We start from the raw sequence: 15,870 nt of genomic DNA, 5'->3' as shown, positions 1-15,870 counted from the left end.
TAACTTAAAAACAATTTATTATTTCAAAACACTCAACTGAAACAAACAAACAAAAATACCTGGGACATGCCTTGTGGAACTGGTAAATTTGTGGCTTGAGACATCACTGGCTGTGTTAATGATTGACCAATAGACTGGGAATTTATCGACTAGAAGCAAAATAGAAAACAACACTGGAGTGATGATCATTCCCATACATGAATATTTCCACCAGAAACATCACCATAGTATCTTTATAACTGAATTACAATTTGCCTCACACTTTTTTAGGTGAGTACAGGCATGCCTTCCCCTCTACATTGAAAATGCCTAATCCCTACTCATGTTTTTATCTTCCAAGGCATCTGCCACATTACTCTACATAGGCTCTCAATAAAAGCTGACTAGATTTAATTGAAAGTCATTATAGTATTTAACCTCAGATGAACTATTTTAATCTTTATAGAATGGGAAAATGAACCAATGAGTTTCTAAAGACTTCCCCTTTTAATAAACCTATATTCAGAAGAATACTAACAAAAGAGTTACCTGACTACTAAATGATGACCTCCTTTGTGCCATCTTTTCATGAGCTGGTAAATGCTGTCTGGGAGGAGTGCTAGTATCCGTTGGGATCTTTGTTGGTGTTGCTGAGATTAGTCAACAAAAACAGAAGAGTGTTAGTACTTTATAAAATACGATTCAAAAATGAATCTTAAAGTATACTTCAGTCAATAAAAATAAGGTTTTTGAGTTCCTTTTCTAAATTATTCAATAAAAGTGAAATCTATAACAATAAGATGATTCTTTTTAATTATTCCTTTTTTAAGGACAAAGAAAGGTTTGAAATAGAAAAACTTCAAATATAATAATGATTATGACTCCTACAACTCAATAGTAAAAAAAATGAATTCAACTGAAAAATGGCCTAAGAAATTGAATAGACATTTCTCTAAATAAGACATACAAAAGACCAACCAGTATATGAAAAAATGCTCAACATCACAATCATGAGAGAAATGCAAATCAAAACCATATAAGATATTACCTCACACCAGTCAGGATGGCTAGTAACTAAAAAAACAAAACACAAAAAGACAAGTGTTTGCAAGAATGTGAAGTAACTAGAATTCTTGCACACTGTTAGTAGGGATACAAAACAGTACAGCAATTGGAAAACAGGGTGGAGGTTTCGCAAAAACATTCAAAACAGAACTACCATATATGATCCACCAATCCCACTTGTGAGTATTTATCTAAAATAAGGAAAAAAAACTAGGATCTTAAAAAATATTAGCACTCCTATGTTCACTGCACATTACTCATAATAGTCAAGAAGTTGAAACAAGCTAAATGTCCATTTACAGATGAATGGATAAACAAAATGTCGTATATACAGCAGTGGGCAAAAGTAGGTTTACAGTTGTTCATATGGAAAATAATACAATAATTAATAAATAATAATCCTATATAATAAAGAGGTAATATGCAAACTGACCATCACTCCAACACACAAGATGGCCACCCCCATGTGGTCAAAGATGGTTGCCCCCATGTGGACACAAGATGGCCACCACAAAATGGCCAGCAGGAGTGGGCAGTTGTGGGCGATCAGGCCAGCAGGGGAGGGTAGTTGGGAGGGACCAGGCCTGCAAGGGAGGGCAGTTGGGGGCAATCAGGCCTGCAGGGGAGGGCCGTTAGGAGCGACCAGGCTGGCAAGGGAGGGCAGTGGGCAGTTAGGGGTGACCGGGCCAGCAGGGGAGAGCAGTTAGGGGTGACCAGGCCAGCAGGGGAAGGCAGTTAGGGGCAATCGGGCCGGCAGGGGAGCATTTAGGTGTTGATCAGGCTGGCACAGGAGTGTTTAGGGGCAATCAGGCAGGCAGGCAGGCAGGCAGGCAGGCGAGCGGTTAGGAGACAGCAGTCCTGGATTGTGAGAGGGATGTCTGACTGCCCATTTAGGCCTGATCCCAGTAGCCTGGTGAGAGGGATGTCCGACTGCCCATTTAGGATATCCCTCAAGGGGTCCCAGATTGGAGAGGGTGCAGGCTGGGCTGAGAGATACCCCCCATGCACGAATTTCATGCACCGGGCCTCTAGTACAAAAATAAACCTGTTTCACGTACTCACAACTGTAAACCTACTTTTTCCCACCACTGTATTATAAACAATGGAATACTATTTAATCTTAAAAAAGAAGGAAATTATATAATATGCAACAACTGAATGAACCTTGAGGACATTAGGCTAAGCGAAATAAGCAATGACAGAAAGATGAGGAGTGCATGACTCCATTATCTGAGATATTTAAAACAGTCAAATTTGTTGAATCAAAGAGAATGGTGATTGCCAAGAGCTGGGCACAGGGAAAGTGGGGAGTTACTAATCACGGAGCATAAAATTACAGTTAAGCATGATGAATAAGCTCTAGAGATCTGCAGTACAGCATTGTACCTATAGTCAACAGTAACATTGTACACTAAAAAATTTAACAGGGTAGATCTCATTTTAAGTGTTCTTACCACAATAAAATAATATTTTTTTAAAAGAAACAGCTATAGTGGGGAAATTTTTCCCCCTAAGATTTCAGAAATCCTATGTTTAACCTCTGATGTTCTACTGACAATTTTGAGTAGTTCACCACTACCCTCTTTTCTCCTTACTGGTATATATAGTTTTAATACCATGAGATATTAAAAATTACTCTTTAAAAAAAAGATTACCAATAATAATTATGCAAGTCTTCATAAAGACTCTTTAAAAAACTTCCAAAAATCAAATTTGAAGAATACTTACTGGCTTTACCAGTAAAACAAAAAAAAGGAATAAATAGTTTTGATTTCTTTTTGAGGGAATTAAAAACAACAATACCAACATTATTGTATATTATTTTACAGGTTACTTCATAAACTTAATTCTTTGTTAAATGTGAGCAATGTGCCTCTTACTCACTGGGAAGTTTAATATATTTCGAAATGTAAAAACTATTTTAAAGTACCATTTGATTAACAATACTGATACTAGTAACATAATTTAGAACACTCTCTTTAAAGGAAGTCTGCTTTCAAGCTAGAGTACTCACAGGATGGGTCTGAGACTGCAGTGTGAGATGATTTTCTTGAACTACGGGAGGAAGCAGAAGGGGTTGGGCTGTGATCAAACCTTTCCAATGCTTCCTTGAGACTGACTGTGTTTATACGGTTATCAGACCCAGAATCTTGGCTCTAAGGAGAAAGAGTAAAAGAAATGTTTTCTTGTGGTTCAGTTCAGAGACCCCCAAATTATCAATACTGCTTACCAAGCCTTCTCCCACAAAATCAGTTTTCACTCATAACAAACCAATGATATTTGTGTAATAAGTAAAGAAATGAAAATTTATTTTTTATAGCCAGATGGTTTTGGCTTCATTCTCGATTTAAAGAAACAACAGATGCAAAATAATGAAGGTGGACTCTTGCCATATACTATATGCAAAAACAAACTCAAAATGGATCAAAGACCTACCTAATCCTAAGAGCTAAAAACTATGTTCAAAAGGAGCAAAGCTTTATGACCTTGAATTGGCCAATAACTTCTTATATCTGACATTAAATGCACAAGCAACAAAAGTGCACCTGAGGAAAGTATACCAGAGTGGAAAGGCAACCCATGGAATGAGATAAAACATTTGCAAATCATATACCTGACAAGAAATTAATACCCAGAATTCAACAGCAAAACAAAATTCAACAGCAAAACAAAACAAAAAAACACAAACAAACAAAAAAAACCACCAAATAATCCAGTTAAGAAACTAGTTAAGGATCTTGTAGACATTTCTCCAAAGAAGATATAGAGATGATCAATAAAGAAATGAAAAGATGCTCAATATCAACAATTATTAGGGAAATACAAATCAAAACCACAATAATATATTACTTCACATCCATCAGAATGGCTATTATAAGGCGGGGGGGGGGCGGGGGACAGAAAATAACCAGTGTTGGTGAGAATATGAAGAAATTGGAATTCTTGTGCACTGCTGATGGGAATGCAAACGAATGCAGCTACTATGGAAAACAATAAGATGGTTGCTTAAAAATTAAACACAGAGCCCAGCTGGAGTGGCTCAATTGGTTGGAGCATCATCCGTGCATTGAAAGGTTGCCAGTTCAATTCCCAGTCAGAGCACATAACAGGGTTTTGGGTTCGATCCCCATCCGGGTGCATACAGAAGGCAACTGATCAATGTTTCTCTCACATTGATGTCTCTGTCTGTCTGTCTCTCTCTCCCCTCCCCCCTTCCTCTCTCTAAGCATATCCTTGGGTGAGGATAAATAAATAAATAAGATAATTTGCCCAGCCAGTTTAGCTCAGTGGCTGAGCGTCAACCCATGAACCAGGAGGTCACAGTTGGATTCCCAGTCAGGGCACCTGAGGAACTGTGGGCTCAATCCCCAGTAGGGGGGTGCAGGATGAAGCCAATATATGATTCTCTCCCATCACTGATGTTTCTCTCTCCCCCTCTCCCCTCCTCTCTCTGAAAAAAAACACATACCTTTAATAAACCAACAAACACAGAATTACCATATGATCCAACAATTCCACTTCTAAGTATATGCTCAAAAAATTGAAAGCAGAGGCTCAAATATTTGTACACCCATGTTCATAGCTGCATTCTTCACAATAGCCAAAAGATAGATGCAACCCAATGTCTAATGATAAACAAGTGGATAACAAAAATTTGGCATATACTGGTACCACACAATGAAATATTATTCAGGAAATTCTGTCACATGCTACAACATGGTTAAACCTTGAGGACATTATGCCAAGTCAAATAAACCAGTCACATGAGGACAATTACTGTATGATTCCACCTGTATGTTGTGCCTAAGGGAGTCAAATTAATAGAGTCAAAAAGTAGACTGGTGGTGGCCAGAGGCTTCAGAAGGAGGGAATGGGGAGTTACGGTTTAATGAGTATGAATATGGAGTTTCGGTTTCGGAAGAAGTTTTGGTGGCTAGTGGTGATGACTGTACACCAGTGTGAATGTATTTAATGCCACTGAACTGTACACTTAATGCCACCGGATAAAATGGTAAATTTTGTTATGTATATTTTATCACATTAAAGCAATAAAAAAGTGTAAAAAATAAACATAAGAATAAAGATGGCACTTTATAGACAAGGTGCTATAAGCATCTTTGTAAATTCAGCATTTGATTACTCAAAATCTTTCTCTTAACTCCAACACTGACTTTTCTACAGAATTTCAATATCCATGTGGATGATTCATCCAAAAGTCTGTCCTGGCCTCTCAGCTTTCTAGGAACTCCTCATCTGCAATAATGTTTTCCTCTACTCCACCTTAGGTGTAATCCCTACACCTCCTAGGACAACTTAGCTTTCTGGTTTTACTCCTACCTCACCGCTATTTCACACTCAAACATTAATAATTAGCATTTGCTTGTTAACTCTCTCTACACCCATCCCCTTGGTTATCAAATTTAGACTCATGACTTTAAAACCACCCCACACTCAAGTTTCTCAAAAATATATCTCAAATGGACCTAACTCCCAGTGGAACATGGTGGTAACAATAAACATGGTGAGAAAGTGGACGGAGTATGTTTTGGAAGTAGGGCTAGTTGAATTTACTAGGATTGGACACTCGCATGAGGGAAAATGAAGAAGCAAAGGGGAACAATCTGTACTACTTTAGTTTCTATAATGGTCCTCATTTCCAGGAACCCTAGATTTAAAGCACTTTTCTCAGAAAATTTATTTTATTAGAACATCCTGGATATTCTTCCTCTACATATACAAAGCTTCTTTAAAACATTCTTTCATGTGGGATCCATGAGAGCAGAGAACTTGTCTGTTATTCACTGCTGCATTCTTAGCATATAGAGCCATATCTGGTACTTCCTGGCACACAGAAGGTACTTAATAAGGTTTACTGAATGACTGAACAATATCCCCCATACTGTCTCTGGCACACTGCCTGTTTAATACATTTTTTATATAGATTCTTGACTCTCCTCATTCCACTTATTTCTGCAAGTCGAAAATACCTGTGGTAGGCAATTTCTGACATACCTCATAATGATTCCTACTTTCCTGGTATTCACCCCCTTATATAATCCCTCCCCTTGAGTGTAGGCTAGACCTGGTGATTTGCTTCTCATGTACGAACAGCAAGAGTGATGTGTTATCACTTCTGTGATTAGGTTACCAAAGATTTTGACTTTCATCTTGCTGGTTTTCTCTTCCTGGATCTTCTTGCACACTTGCTCTGATGGAAAGGGCCACCTGGAAAGGAACTGAGGGTGACCTCTGGCCATCAGTCAGTAAGGAATCAAGAACTCAGTCCAAATGCCCATGAGGAATCAGATCCTTCCAACAATCAAAGCAAGCCTGAGGTAGGTTCTGCCCCAGGTGAACGTTGGATAACTGTGGCCTCCACACATCTGATTACACCTTGTAAGAGACCCAGGCTGATACTTTGACTGCAGCCTCCTGACCAATTCTGAATCAGAGGCCCCAACTAAACTGTGCCTGGACTCTTAACCACAGAAACTAGGAGTGAATAACTATTATTTTACATCATTAAGTTTGTTACAGAGGCATAGGTAACTAATACACTACAATTCTACATGATACAATGAAGAGAAACCAGAGTTCAAGTTCTGACCATAACTTCCCAGCTATCTGTCTTTTTATTTATATTTTTATTAAAAAAATATATATATATATTTTATTGATTTCAGAGAGGAAGGGAGAAGGAGAGAGAGACAGAAACATCAATGATGAGAGAGAATCATCTATTGCAGTGGTTCTCAACCTTTCTAATGCTGCGACCCTTTAATACAGTTCCTCATGTTGTGGTGACCCCCATCCATAAAATTATTTTTGTTGCTACTTCATAACTGTAATTTTGCTACTGTTATGAATCATAATGTAAATATCTGTGTTTTCCGATGGTCTTAGGCCACAGGTTGAGAACTGCTGCTGTAGAGCCTAAGAACATCGGAAAACACAGATATTTACATTATGATTCGTAACAGTAGCAAAATTACAGTAATGAAATAGCAACAAAAATAATTTTATGGTTGGGGGTCACCACAACATGAGGAACTTTATTAAAGGGTCACGGCATTAGAAAGGTTGAGAACCACTGTTCTAAGGAGATAGAATAGGGAGCCAGTCACCTTAATTTATGTGGAGCCTGGGTTGCTATTTTCTCAATGATGAGAATCACTGATCAGCTGCCTCCTGCATACCGCCTACTGGAGATCAAGCCCACAACCCAAGCATGTGCCCTGACCAGGAATCTAACTGTGACCTTCTAGTTCATAGGTCGATGCTCAATCACTAAGACAAACCAGCTGGGAACCAGCCATGTGTCTTTAGCGGAGGTTTCCCCCCACTCTTAAAGCCCCAGTTTCAATATTTTGAAAGTGGGGATACTGCCTACCATATAAGGATGTTTGAGGAGTAAAAGGTATTTTGTAATTCATAAAAAAAACCTACCCAGAGCCTAACGTATTATAGACAATAAATGGTAGTTTAAATGTGAGATCTTACATGTCACTCATCCAATTATCACTAAACAGCAGGCCCTTCAAATCTTTTTTAGAAGCAGATGTTGTTTTAAAATATTAAAGTAAAAATGTATAACCCTGTCACAAGTGAGAAAATAAAATATATGAAAAATAATTTTCCTATAAATTAGTGAATCTTATCTTTCATTGCAAAGAAATAATTTTTTTTTTTAAATCTGCAAGATACATACTTTGTCAGCAGCTATCTCAGGAAGAGACTCTTCAATGCCAAGTTCTCGTCGTCTTTCAGCCCTAACTTCTGCATAACTACAAATGAAAAAATATATAATTTTAGTGTTTGGTCGTTAGTTTAAAATAATGCACAGGTGTACTCATTCAGTGTTTGCTATGTGTCTGTCTTGCTCATTACAAATTCCAGACTATTTTCCATGCACTATACGAACCTACAACATATATACAATTAAAAGACAATGTACAATATCTTAATTAAAATCGCATTTTTCTAGGTATCTCAATTGAATTTTTCTAGGTATCTAATGCAAATGATCTGTAAATGCAGTTGTTAAATTCAAAAATATTAAATTTTAAAAAAAGAGTATGCTTGTCTACTCAGTTTTCTTTTTCTTGTTTAATATATTTTTATTGATTTTAGAGAGGAAGGGAGAGGGGAGAGAGATAGAAACATCAATGATGAGAGATAATCACTGACTGGCTGCCTCCTGCATGCCCCCTACTGGGAATTGAGCCCGCAACCTTGGCATGTGCCCTTGACCAGACTTGAACCTGGGACCCTTCAGTCCGCAGGCTGACTGACGCTCTATCCACTGAGCCCAACGAACCAGGGCTCAGTTTTCCTTTTATACAACTGACTTTGGTACAAAAAAAAAAAAATAGTTACAACTTCTGCTCTAAACCATAAAATTTATGTCAAGAATTATATATATATGTACATATACACACATATATATATGTGCATATGTCTATATATGCCTGCACTCTCTTTTGATATAATGTAAGTAAATTTAATAATATATTGAAAGTGTGTGTCAAAAATAAGGAAAATCACTTAGTAATTTATTAACAAGTCATGCATATAAATTGCATTGTCAGTATCATCATGGATGTTACTATAGTTGAGAAATTTTATAAAATAATTTACCTTACTACAGTGTGAGTACAAACAATAAACTCTGGCCTTGAATTCCACTGGTGATAAGTGATATAGTAATGAGTTTGAAGCCAAATCCACTGTTGTCCTTTGGTCAGGAACCTGTAATAACATGATTTGCCTTTCCCATACTGCATCACTAAGAAGAGAAAAAAATTTTTGATTCAGATTATAAGTTATGAATCTGTTTTTTAGCAAAAGCTATCATTTATATCTATACAGTATATACAATTCTTCTGGCTTTTTAATAACATATCTATCAATTATAAGAAAATGCTATTCTATAGAGATAGCTTAAAGTCTCAAGCAATTAATCTTCCACAGTGTCCAACTTAGAGCCAATTACAGCTGATCTTAGATACTTTTCATATACAATAAACTTCCAAATACTCAAGAATAAAGTATTCACATATTGACTTCCTCCTGGCCTAATATACCAAGGATAACAATAAGTAATCACACCTGTACTCTGGTAGGTGTAACATCTTTGAAGCATTTAATTCTAAACCCTAACTAACCAAAATCAGACTAACTTAATTATTTGAACTGATAAGTACAGTATTCCCCAAAATAGTTTCCATAGATTTTAAGTTCTGCAGCTTTTTAACTGATATTAAGCCAAAAAGGGGGAGAGGTTGTGGTTAAATTAACTTGGAAAACTGTGTTAAATAGATTTAATTTTTTTAATATTTTACTTTTTATTTTTATTGAATTTACTGGGGTATTATCCTATCTAATAATAGACAAATATGCAAATTGACCATACCTCCGACACACCCACAAGCCACGCCCACAAGCCATGCCCGCCATCCAATCAGAGCGAGTATGCAAATTAACCCAAACAAAGATGGCTACAGCCACAGAGAGCAAGGTTTCCTAGGTAACAGAGGAAGCCAAGCTTTCCGCCTGCCCTGGCCAGGCCTAAGCCTCCACTCAAGCTACAAAGTTTCAATTATAGAAGGTAAATTCAAACAAATGGCGGCAGAATGGAGCTTGAGAGAGCAGGCCAGGGTTGCTGCCAGCAACAGGGGAAGCAAAGCTTTCCGCACACCCTGGCCGTGCCCACCCACTTAAGGCAACAAAGTTTCAATTATAACCCCAACAGAAATGGCTGCCGGCCCTGGAGGGAGCCCCAGGCTTGGCTCCACTCCAGGCTACAAAGTTTCAATTGTAGAAGGAAAATAAATTCCAGATACCAGGGCATCCACTTGGGTTGCCAGGGGGCATGGCCGGTCTGCATACCACCACAGGCCCCTCGCTCAGGCCGCCCCATACCCCAAGGGAACCCCCACCTGATCCGGGACGCCCTTCAGGGCAAACCAGCTGGCCCCCACCCCTGTACCAGGCCTCTATCCTATCTAATAAAAGAATAATATGCAGATTGATCATTACTGCAACACACAATATAGCTGCCCCCATGTGGTCAAAGATCCTGCCCCCATGTGGACACAAGATGGCCACCATAAGATGGCCAGCAGGAGAGGGCAGTTGGGAGGCACCCGGCCTGCAAGGGAGGGCAGTTGAGAGGGACCAAGCCTGCAAGGGAGGGCAGTTGGAGGTGATCAACCCTGCAGGAGAGGGCAGTTAGGGGTGACCAGGCCAGCAGAGGAGGGAAGTTGGGGGCAAACAGGCTGGCAGCAGAGTGGTCAGGGGGTGATAGGCTGGCAGGCAGAAGCGGTTAGGGGCAATCAGGAAGGCAGGCAGGCAAGCAGTTGGCAGGCAAGCAGTTGGGAGCCAGCAGTCCTGGATTGTGAGAGGGATGTCCCATATTGGAGAGGGTACAGGCTGGGCTGAGGGACAACCCCCCTCCATGCACGAATTTCATGCACCGGGCCTCTAGTTGGTTAATAAAATTACATACGTTTCACGTGTCCAATTCTATAATACACCATCTGTATATTGTACTGTGTGTTTGCCACCCCAAGTCAAATCTCCTTTCATCACCATTTATTCTCCCTTTACCTCCTCTACCTTCTCCTACCCTCCTTTACCTCCGGTAATCACCATACTGATGTCTGTGTCTATGAGGGGGTTTTATTTACGTGTTTTTTTGTTTTGTTTTATTTTGTTGCTTAATCCCTTCACCTTTTTCACCCAGTCCCCCAACACCCTCCCCCTTTGACAGCTGTCAGTCTGTTCCATGCAACATGAGCCTTTCTCTATTTTGTTTATTTTGTTCATTAGAGTAGACATATAAATGAAATCATATGGTACTTATCTCTCTCTGATTTATTTCACTAGCATAATATTCTTCAGGACCATCCGTGCTCTAGCAAAAGGTAAGATTTTCTTGTGTTGTTTTCTTCCTGCAGCCAAGTAGTATTCCATTGTGTAAATGTACCACAGCTTTTTTTAAAAACTCCTACTATTATGTAATGTTTATGATTTCAGATATAATGAAAACCTATTATGTTAAATGGGATTTGCAAGGTGTTCCACTCAGTTTGTCAATCAATGGAACTTACACAACTTTGACAGAGTAAATTGTATTCACGAACTGTTACCATATTTTTAGGAAAATACTAGCATTCTAGCTTCCTGTGTTCAATGCAACTTTCTGGTGTTGTTTTTTAAATATATTTTTTTTTTTATGGAATGTATTAGGGTAACATGGTTAATAAAGTTATATAGTTCTCAGGTGTACATCACCATTTATCCTCCCTATACCTTCTTCTACATCCCCCCATCCTCTTTTCCCTCTGGCAATTACCACTCTGCTATCTGTGTCTATTAATCTCTCTCTTTTTTAAATTAATCCCTTCAACTCGCCCCTCCAACCCAGCTCCCTCTGACAGCTGTCAGTTTGGTCTCTATGAGTCTGTTTCTATTTTGTTAATTTATTTTGTTCGTTAGCTTCTACATTTGAGTGAAATCATATGGTACTTGTCTTTCTCTGATTGGCTTATTTCATTTAGCATAATGCTCTCCAAGTCCATCCATGCTGTCGAAAAGAGCAAACTTTCCTTCTTTTTTTTTACAGCCAAGTAGTATTCCACTGTGTAAATGAAATGTTCCATGGTGTTTTAATCCATTCTACTGATGGGAAATTGGGCTGCTTCCAAATCTTAGATATCCTATATAATAAAGAGCTAACATGCAAATAGCATCACACTCTTGCGCCAGGGCCAGGGAACCTGAGGCCGCGCACTCCCCCGCCCCCCGCCGTGGCACCAGGGCCAGGGGACCTGAGGCTGAGTACCCCGCCCGGCTGGGGACCCTGCGGGGCTTGATGGGGGTGGGTCTGCCTGGGTCTGGCATGATTTTGAGGCGTGGGTGGGCAGGGACTGGACTCTGGGTCCCGCGGCACGCCCCAGACTCTGACAGGAGATTTTCATATACATTTTACTAATTTTCTTTCATCCCTGACACTTCTATTATAGAGAAAGGGCAAATAGCAATATTAAAATATTTTCTCTAATTAATTCCCTTTTAATGTGCACGAATTTCGTGCCCCGGGCCACTAGTTGTAAATAACACTGTAGTGATCATACGGTAAGGGTGCATGTATTCTTTCCAATCAGTGTTTTGTGTTTCTGCGGATATATTCCCAGAAGTGAAATCACTGGGTCATAAGGCAGTTTCATTTTTAATTTTTTGAGGAAACTCCATACTGTTTTCCACAGTGGCTGCACCAATCTGCATTCCCACCAACAGTGCACAAGGGTTCCCTTTTCTCCACATTCTCACCAAAACTTGTTTGCTGATTTGTTGATGATAGCCATTCTGACAGTGTGTGGTTTTAATTTACATTTCTCTGATGATCTTTTCATATGTCTATTGGCCATCTGTATGTCCTCTTTTGAGAAGTGTCCATTCATGTCCTTTGCCCATATTTTAAACTGGATTGTCTTTTTTGGTGTTGAGTTTTATAAGTTCTTTATAAATTTTGGATATTTACCCCTTATCACATGAGTCACTGGCAAATATGTTCTCAGTGAGTTGTCTTTTCATTTAGTTGATGGTTTCCTTTGTGCAAAAACATTTTAGTTTGATGTATTCCCATTTGTTTATTTTTTCTTGTTTCCTTTGCCCGAGGAGATATATAAAAAAAATACTGCTATGAGAAATGTCCAAAATTTTACTGCTTATGTGTGTTTTTTTAGGATTTTCATGGTTTTGAGTCTAACATTTACAAGTCTTTAACCCATTTTGAGTTTATTCTTGTGCACAGTGTAAGAAAATGGTCTAGTTTCATCTTTTTGCATGTATCTGTCCAATTTTCCCAACAGCAACTATGGAATAGACTATCTTTAGTTCCTGATATGTTTTTGCCTCCTTTGTCAAATATTGAGTATAAAAGTGTGGGTTTATTTCTGGGTCCTCTATTCTGTACCATTAATCTATATGTCTGTTTTTATGTTAGCATCATGCTGTTTTGATTGCTATGGCCTTGTAGTATAGTTTGGTACTAGGCACCATGATTCCTCCAACTTCATTCTTCTTTCTCAAGATTGCTGTGGCTATCCAGGGTCTTTTGTTGCTCCACATACATTTTTGGAATATTTTTCTAGTTCTGTGAAATATACCATTAGTATATTGATAAGAATTACATTGAATCTATAGATTGCTTTCGGTTGTATGGACATTTTAATGATGATAATTCTTTCTTTGAAAAGGATGACATATGCTTCCACTTATTTGTGTCTTCTTCAATTTCTTTCTTCAGTGTCATAATTTTCCAAGTACAGGTCTCTTACCTCCATTAAATTTATTCCTAGGCATTTTTTTTAAAGCAACTGTGAATGGGATTGTTTTCTTAGTTTCTCTTTCTGATAGTTCAGTATTGGTGTATAGCAATTCAACTGATTTCTGGATATTTATTTTATATCATGCTTCTTTATTAAATTCACTTATTAGTTCTAGTTAATTTTTGTGTGTGGAATCTACTTTAGGGTTCTGTATATGACAGTATCATATCATCTGGTGACAGTTTTATTTATTCCTTTCCAATTTGGATGCCTTTTTTCTTCTTCTTGTCTGATTGCTGTGGCTAAGACTTCTAGTACTATCTATATTAATAAAAGCCTAAGTGTTGTCTCGCCCTCACGTCATCACAAGATGGCTGCCACAAGGTGGCCAGCAAGGGAGGGCAGTTGGGGGCAATGGCCAGCAGGGGAGGGCAGTTGGGGGCAATGGCCAGCAGGGGAGGGCAGTTGGGGGCAAAAGGGCTGGCAGGGGAAGGCAGTTGTGGGCAATCGGGCCAGCAGGGGAGGAAAGTTGTGGGCAATCGGGCTGGCAGAGGAGGGCAGTTGTGAGTGATCGGGCCAGCAGGGGAGGGCAGTTGTGGGCCATCGAGCTGGCAGGTTAGGGCAGTTGGGGGTGATCAGGCTGGCAGGGGAGCAGTTAGGCATTAATCAGGCTGGTAGAGGAGTGGTTAAGGGTGATCAGGCTGTCAGGTAGAAGTGATTAGGGGCAATCAGGCAGGCAGGCAGGCAGGCAGGCAGGCAGGCGAGCAGTTAGGACCCAGCAATCCCGGATTGTGAGAGGGATGTCCAACTGTCAGTTTAGGCCCAATGGCAGTCGGACATCCTCTGAGGAGTCCCAGATTGGAGAGGGTGCAGACTGGGCTGAGGGACACCCCCCCAGTGCACGAATTTCATGCACCGGGCCTCTAGTGTTAAATAAGAGTAATGAAAGTGGACATCCCTTATTCCTGATCTTAAAGGAAATACTTGTAGTTTTTCCCACTGGGCATGATGTTGGATGTGGGTTTGTCATATGTGGCCTTTATTACGTTGAGATGTTCCCTCTACTCCCTCTTTGCTGAGTTTTTAAATAAAAAATGGACTCTAGCCGTTTTTGCTCAGTAGGTAAGAGTGTCAGCCTGGGGACTGAAGGGTCCCAGGTTTGATTCCAGTCAAGGGCACATGCCCAGTAAGGGGCATGCAGTAGGCAGCCAATCAATGATTCTCTCTCATCATTGATGTTTCTCTCTCTCTCTCCCCTCTCCTTTCCTCTCTGAAACCAATAAAGATATTTAAAAAAAATAAAAAATGGGTGCTGGATTTCATAAAATGACTTTTTTTTCCATCTATTGATATGATCATGTAGTTTTTATCCTTCATTTTTTTATGTGGTGTATAACATTTATTGATTTGCAGATATTTGTACCAACCTACATCCCCAAAATAAATCCCACTTAATGGTGCATGATCTTTTCAATGTATTGCTAAATCCAGTTTGCTAATATTTTGTCGAGGATTTTAGCATCTATGTTCATCAGGGAATTGACCTATAATTTTTCTTCTTTGTAGTGTCTTTATCTGGTTTTGAAGTTAGGATAATGTTGGCCTCTTACAATGAGCTTGGGAGTCTTTCCTCATCTAGAATTCTCTGGAATGGTTTGAGAAGGAAAGGAGTTAGTTCTTAGAATGTTTGGTAAAAATAACCTATAAAACCACCTAGTCCAGGACTTTTGATAACTAGAGGCCCGATGCACAAAATTCATGCACGGGATGGGGGGTTCCCTCAGCCCAGCTTGTACCCTCTCCAATCCGGGACCCCATGGGGGCAGTCGGACACCCCTCTCACAATCCAGGACCACTGGCTCCTAACTGCTCACCTGCCTGCCTGCCTGATCGCCCCTAACTGCCCCCCTGCCAGCCTGATCACCCCCCTAACCACCTCTGCCTGCCGGCATGATCGCCCCTAACTGCCCCCCCTGTCAGCCTGATCACCCCCCTAACCACCTCTGCCTGCCGGCATGATCGCCCCCAACTGCCCCCCTCTGCCAGCCTGGTTGCCCCCAACTGCCCCCTTCTGCCTGCCTGGTTGCCCCTAACTGCCCCCCCCCCCGCTGGCCTGGTAGCCCCCAACTGCCCCCCTGCCAGCCTGGTAGCCCCCAACTGCCCCCCCACCGGCCTGGTCGCCCCCAATTGTCCCCCCTGCTGGCCTGGTCACCCCATGCAGCCTGTTCAGTCATTTGGTCATCCATCACTAACCCCCTTGCCAGCCTGGTTGCCCCACACAGCCTCCTATTCAGTCATTTGGCCATCCCTCACTAACCGCCCTGCCGGCCTGGTCATCCCACACAGCCTGCTGTTTGGTCGTCTGTCTGATAGTTTAGGTCGTGACGGCCCCTGGCTTTTTATGTATTAGGATTTATTATTATTATTATTATTATTATTATTATTATTGCTTCAACTTCACTAGTTGTAATCTGTCTCTTCAGATTTTCTG

At 40.2% G+C, this 15,870-nt stretch overlaps 1 protein-coding gene across 1 annotated transcript in view; it reads right to left on the bottom strand.

Moving 5' to 3' along the window:
• CLOCK (clock circadian regulator) overlaps positions 1–15,870 on the bottom strand; it is a 152,090-nt gene that overhangs the window by 30,660 nt on the left and 105,560 nt on the right. Inside the window, exons 17-21 of the mRNA XM_054728943.1 lie at positions 8,683–8,830; positions 7,754–7,829; positions 3,059–3,200; positions 529–629; positions 60–149 (exon numbers count right to left, since the gene is read on the bottom strand). Of these exons, the coding sequence (XP_054584918.1) occupies positions 60–149; positions 529–629; positions 3,059–3,200; positions 7,754–7,829; positions 8,683–8,830 (557 nt within the window). The remainder of the gene's footprint in view (positions 1–59; positions 150–528; positions 630–3,058; positions 3,201–7,753; positions 7,830–8,682; positions 8,831–15,870) is intronic.

Source organism: Eptesicus fuscus, chromosome 2, assembly GCF_027574615.1.
Source record: "Eptesicus fuscus isolate TK198812 chromosome 2, DD_ASM_mEF_20220401, whole genome shotgun sequence".
Classification (NCBI taxonomy): domain Eukaryota; kingdom Metazoa; phylum Chordata; class Mammalia; order Chiroptera; family Vespertilionidae; genus Eptesicus; species Eptesicus fuscus.
This window is presented reverse-complemented; position numbering and strand designations above follow the sequence as displayed.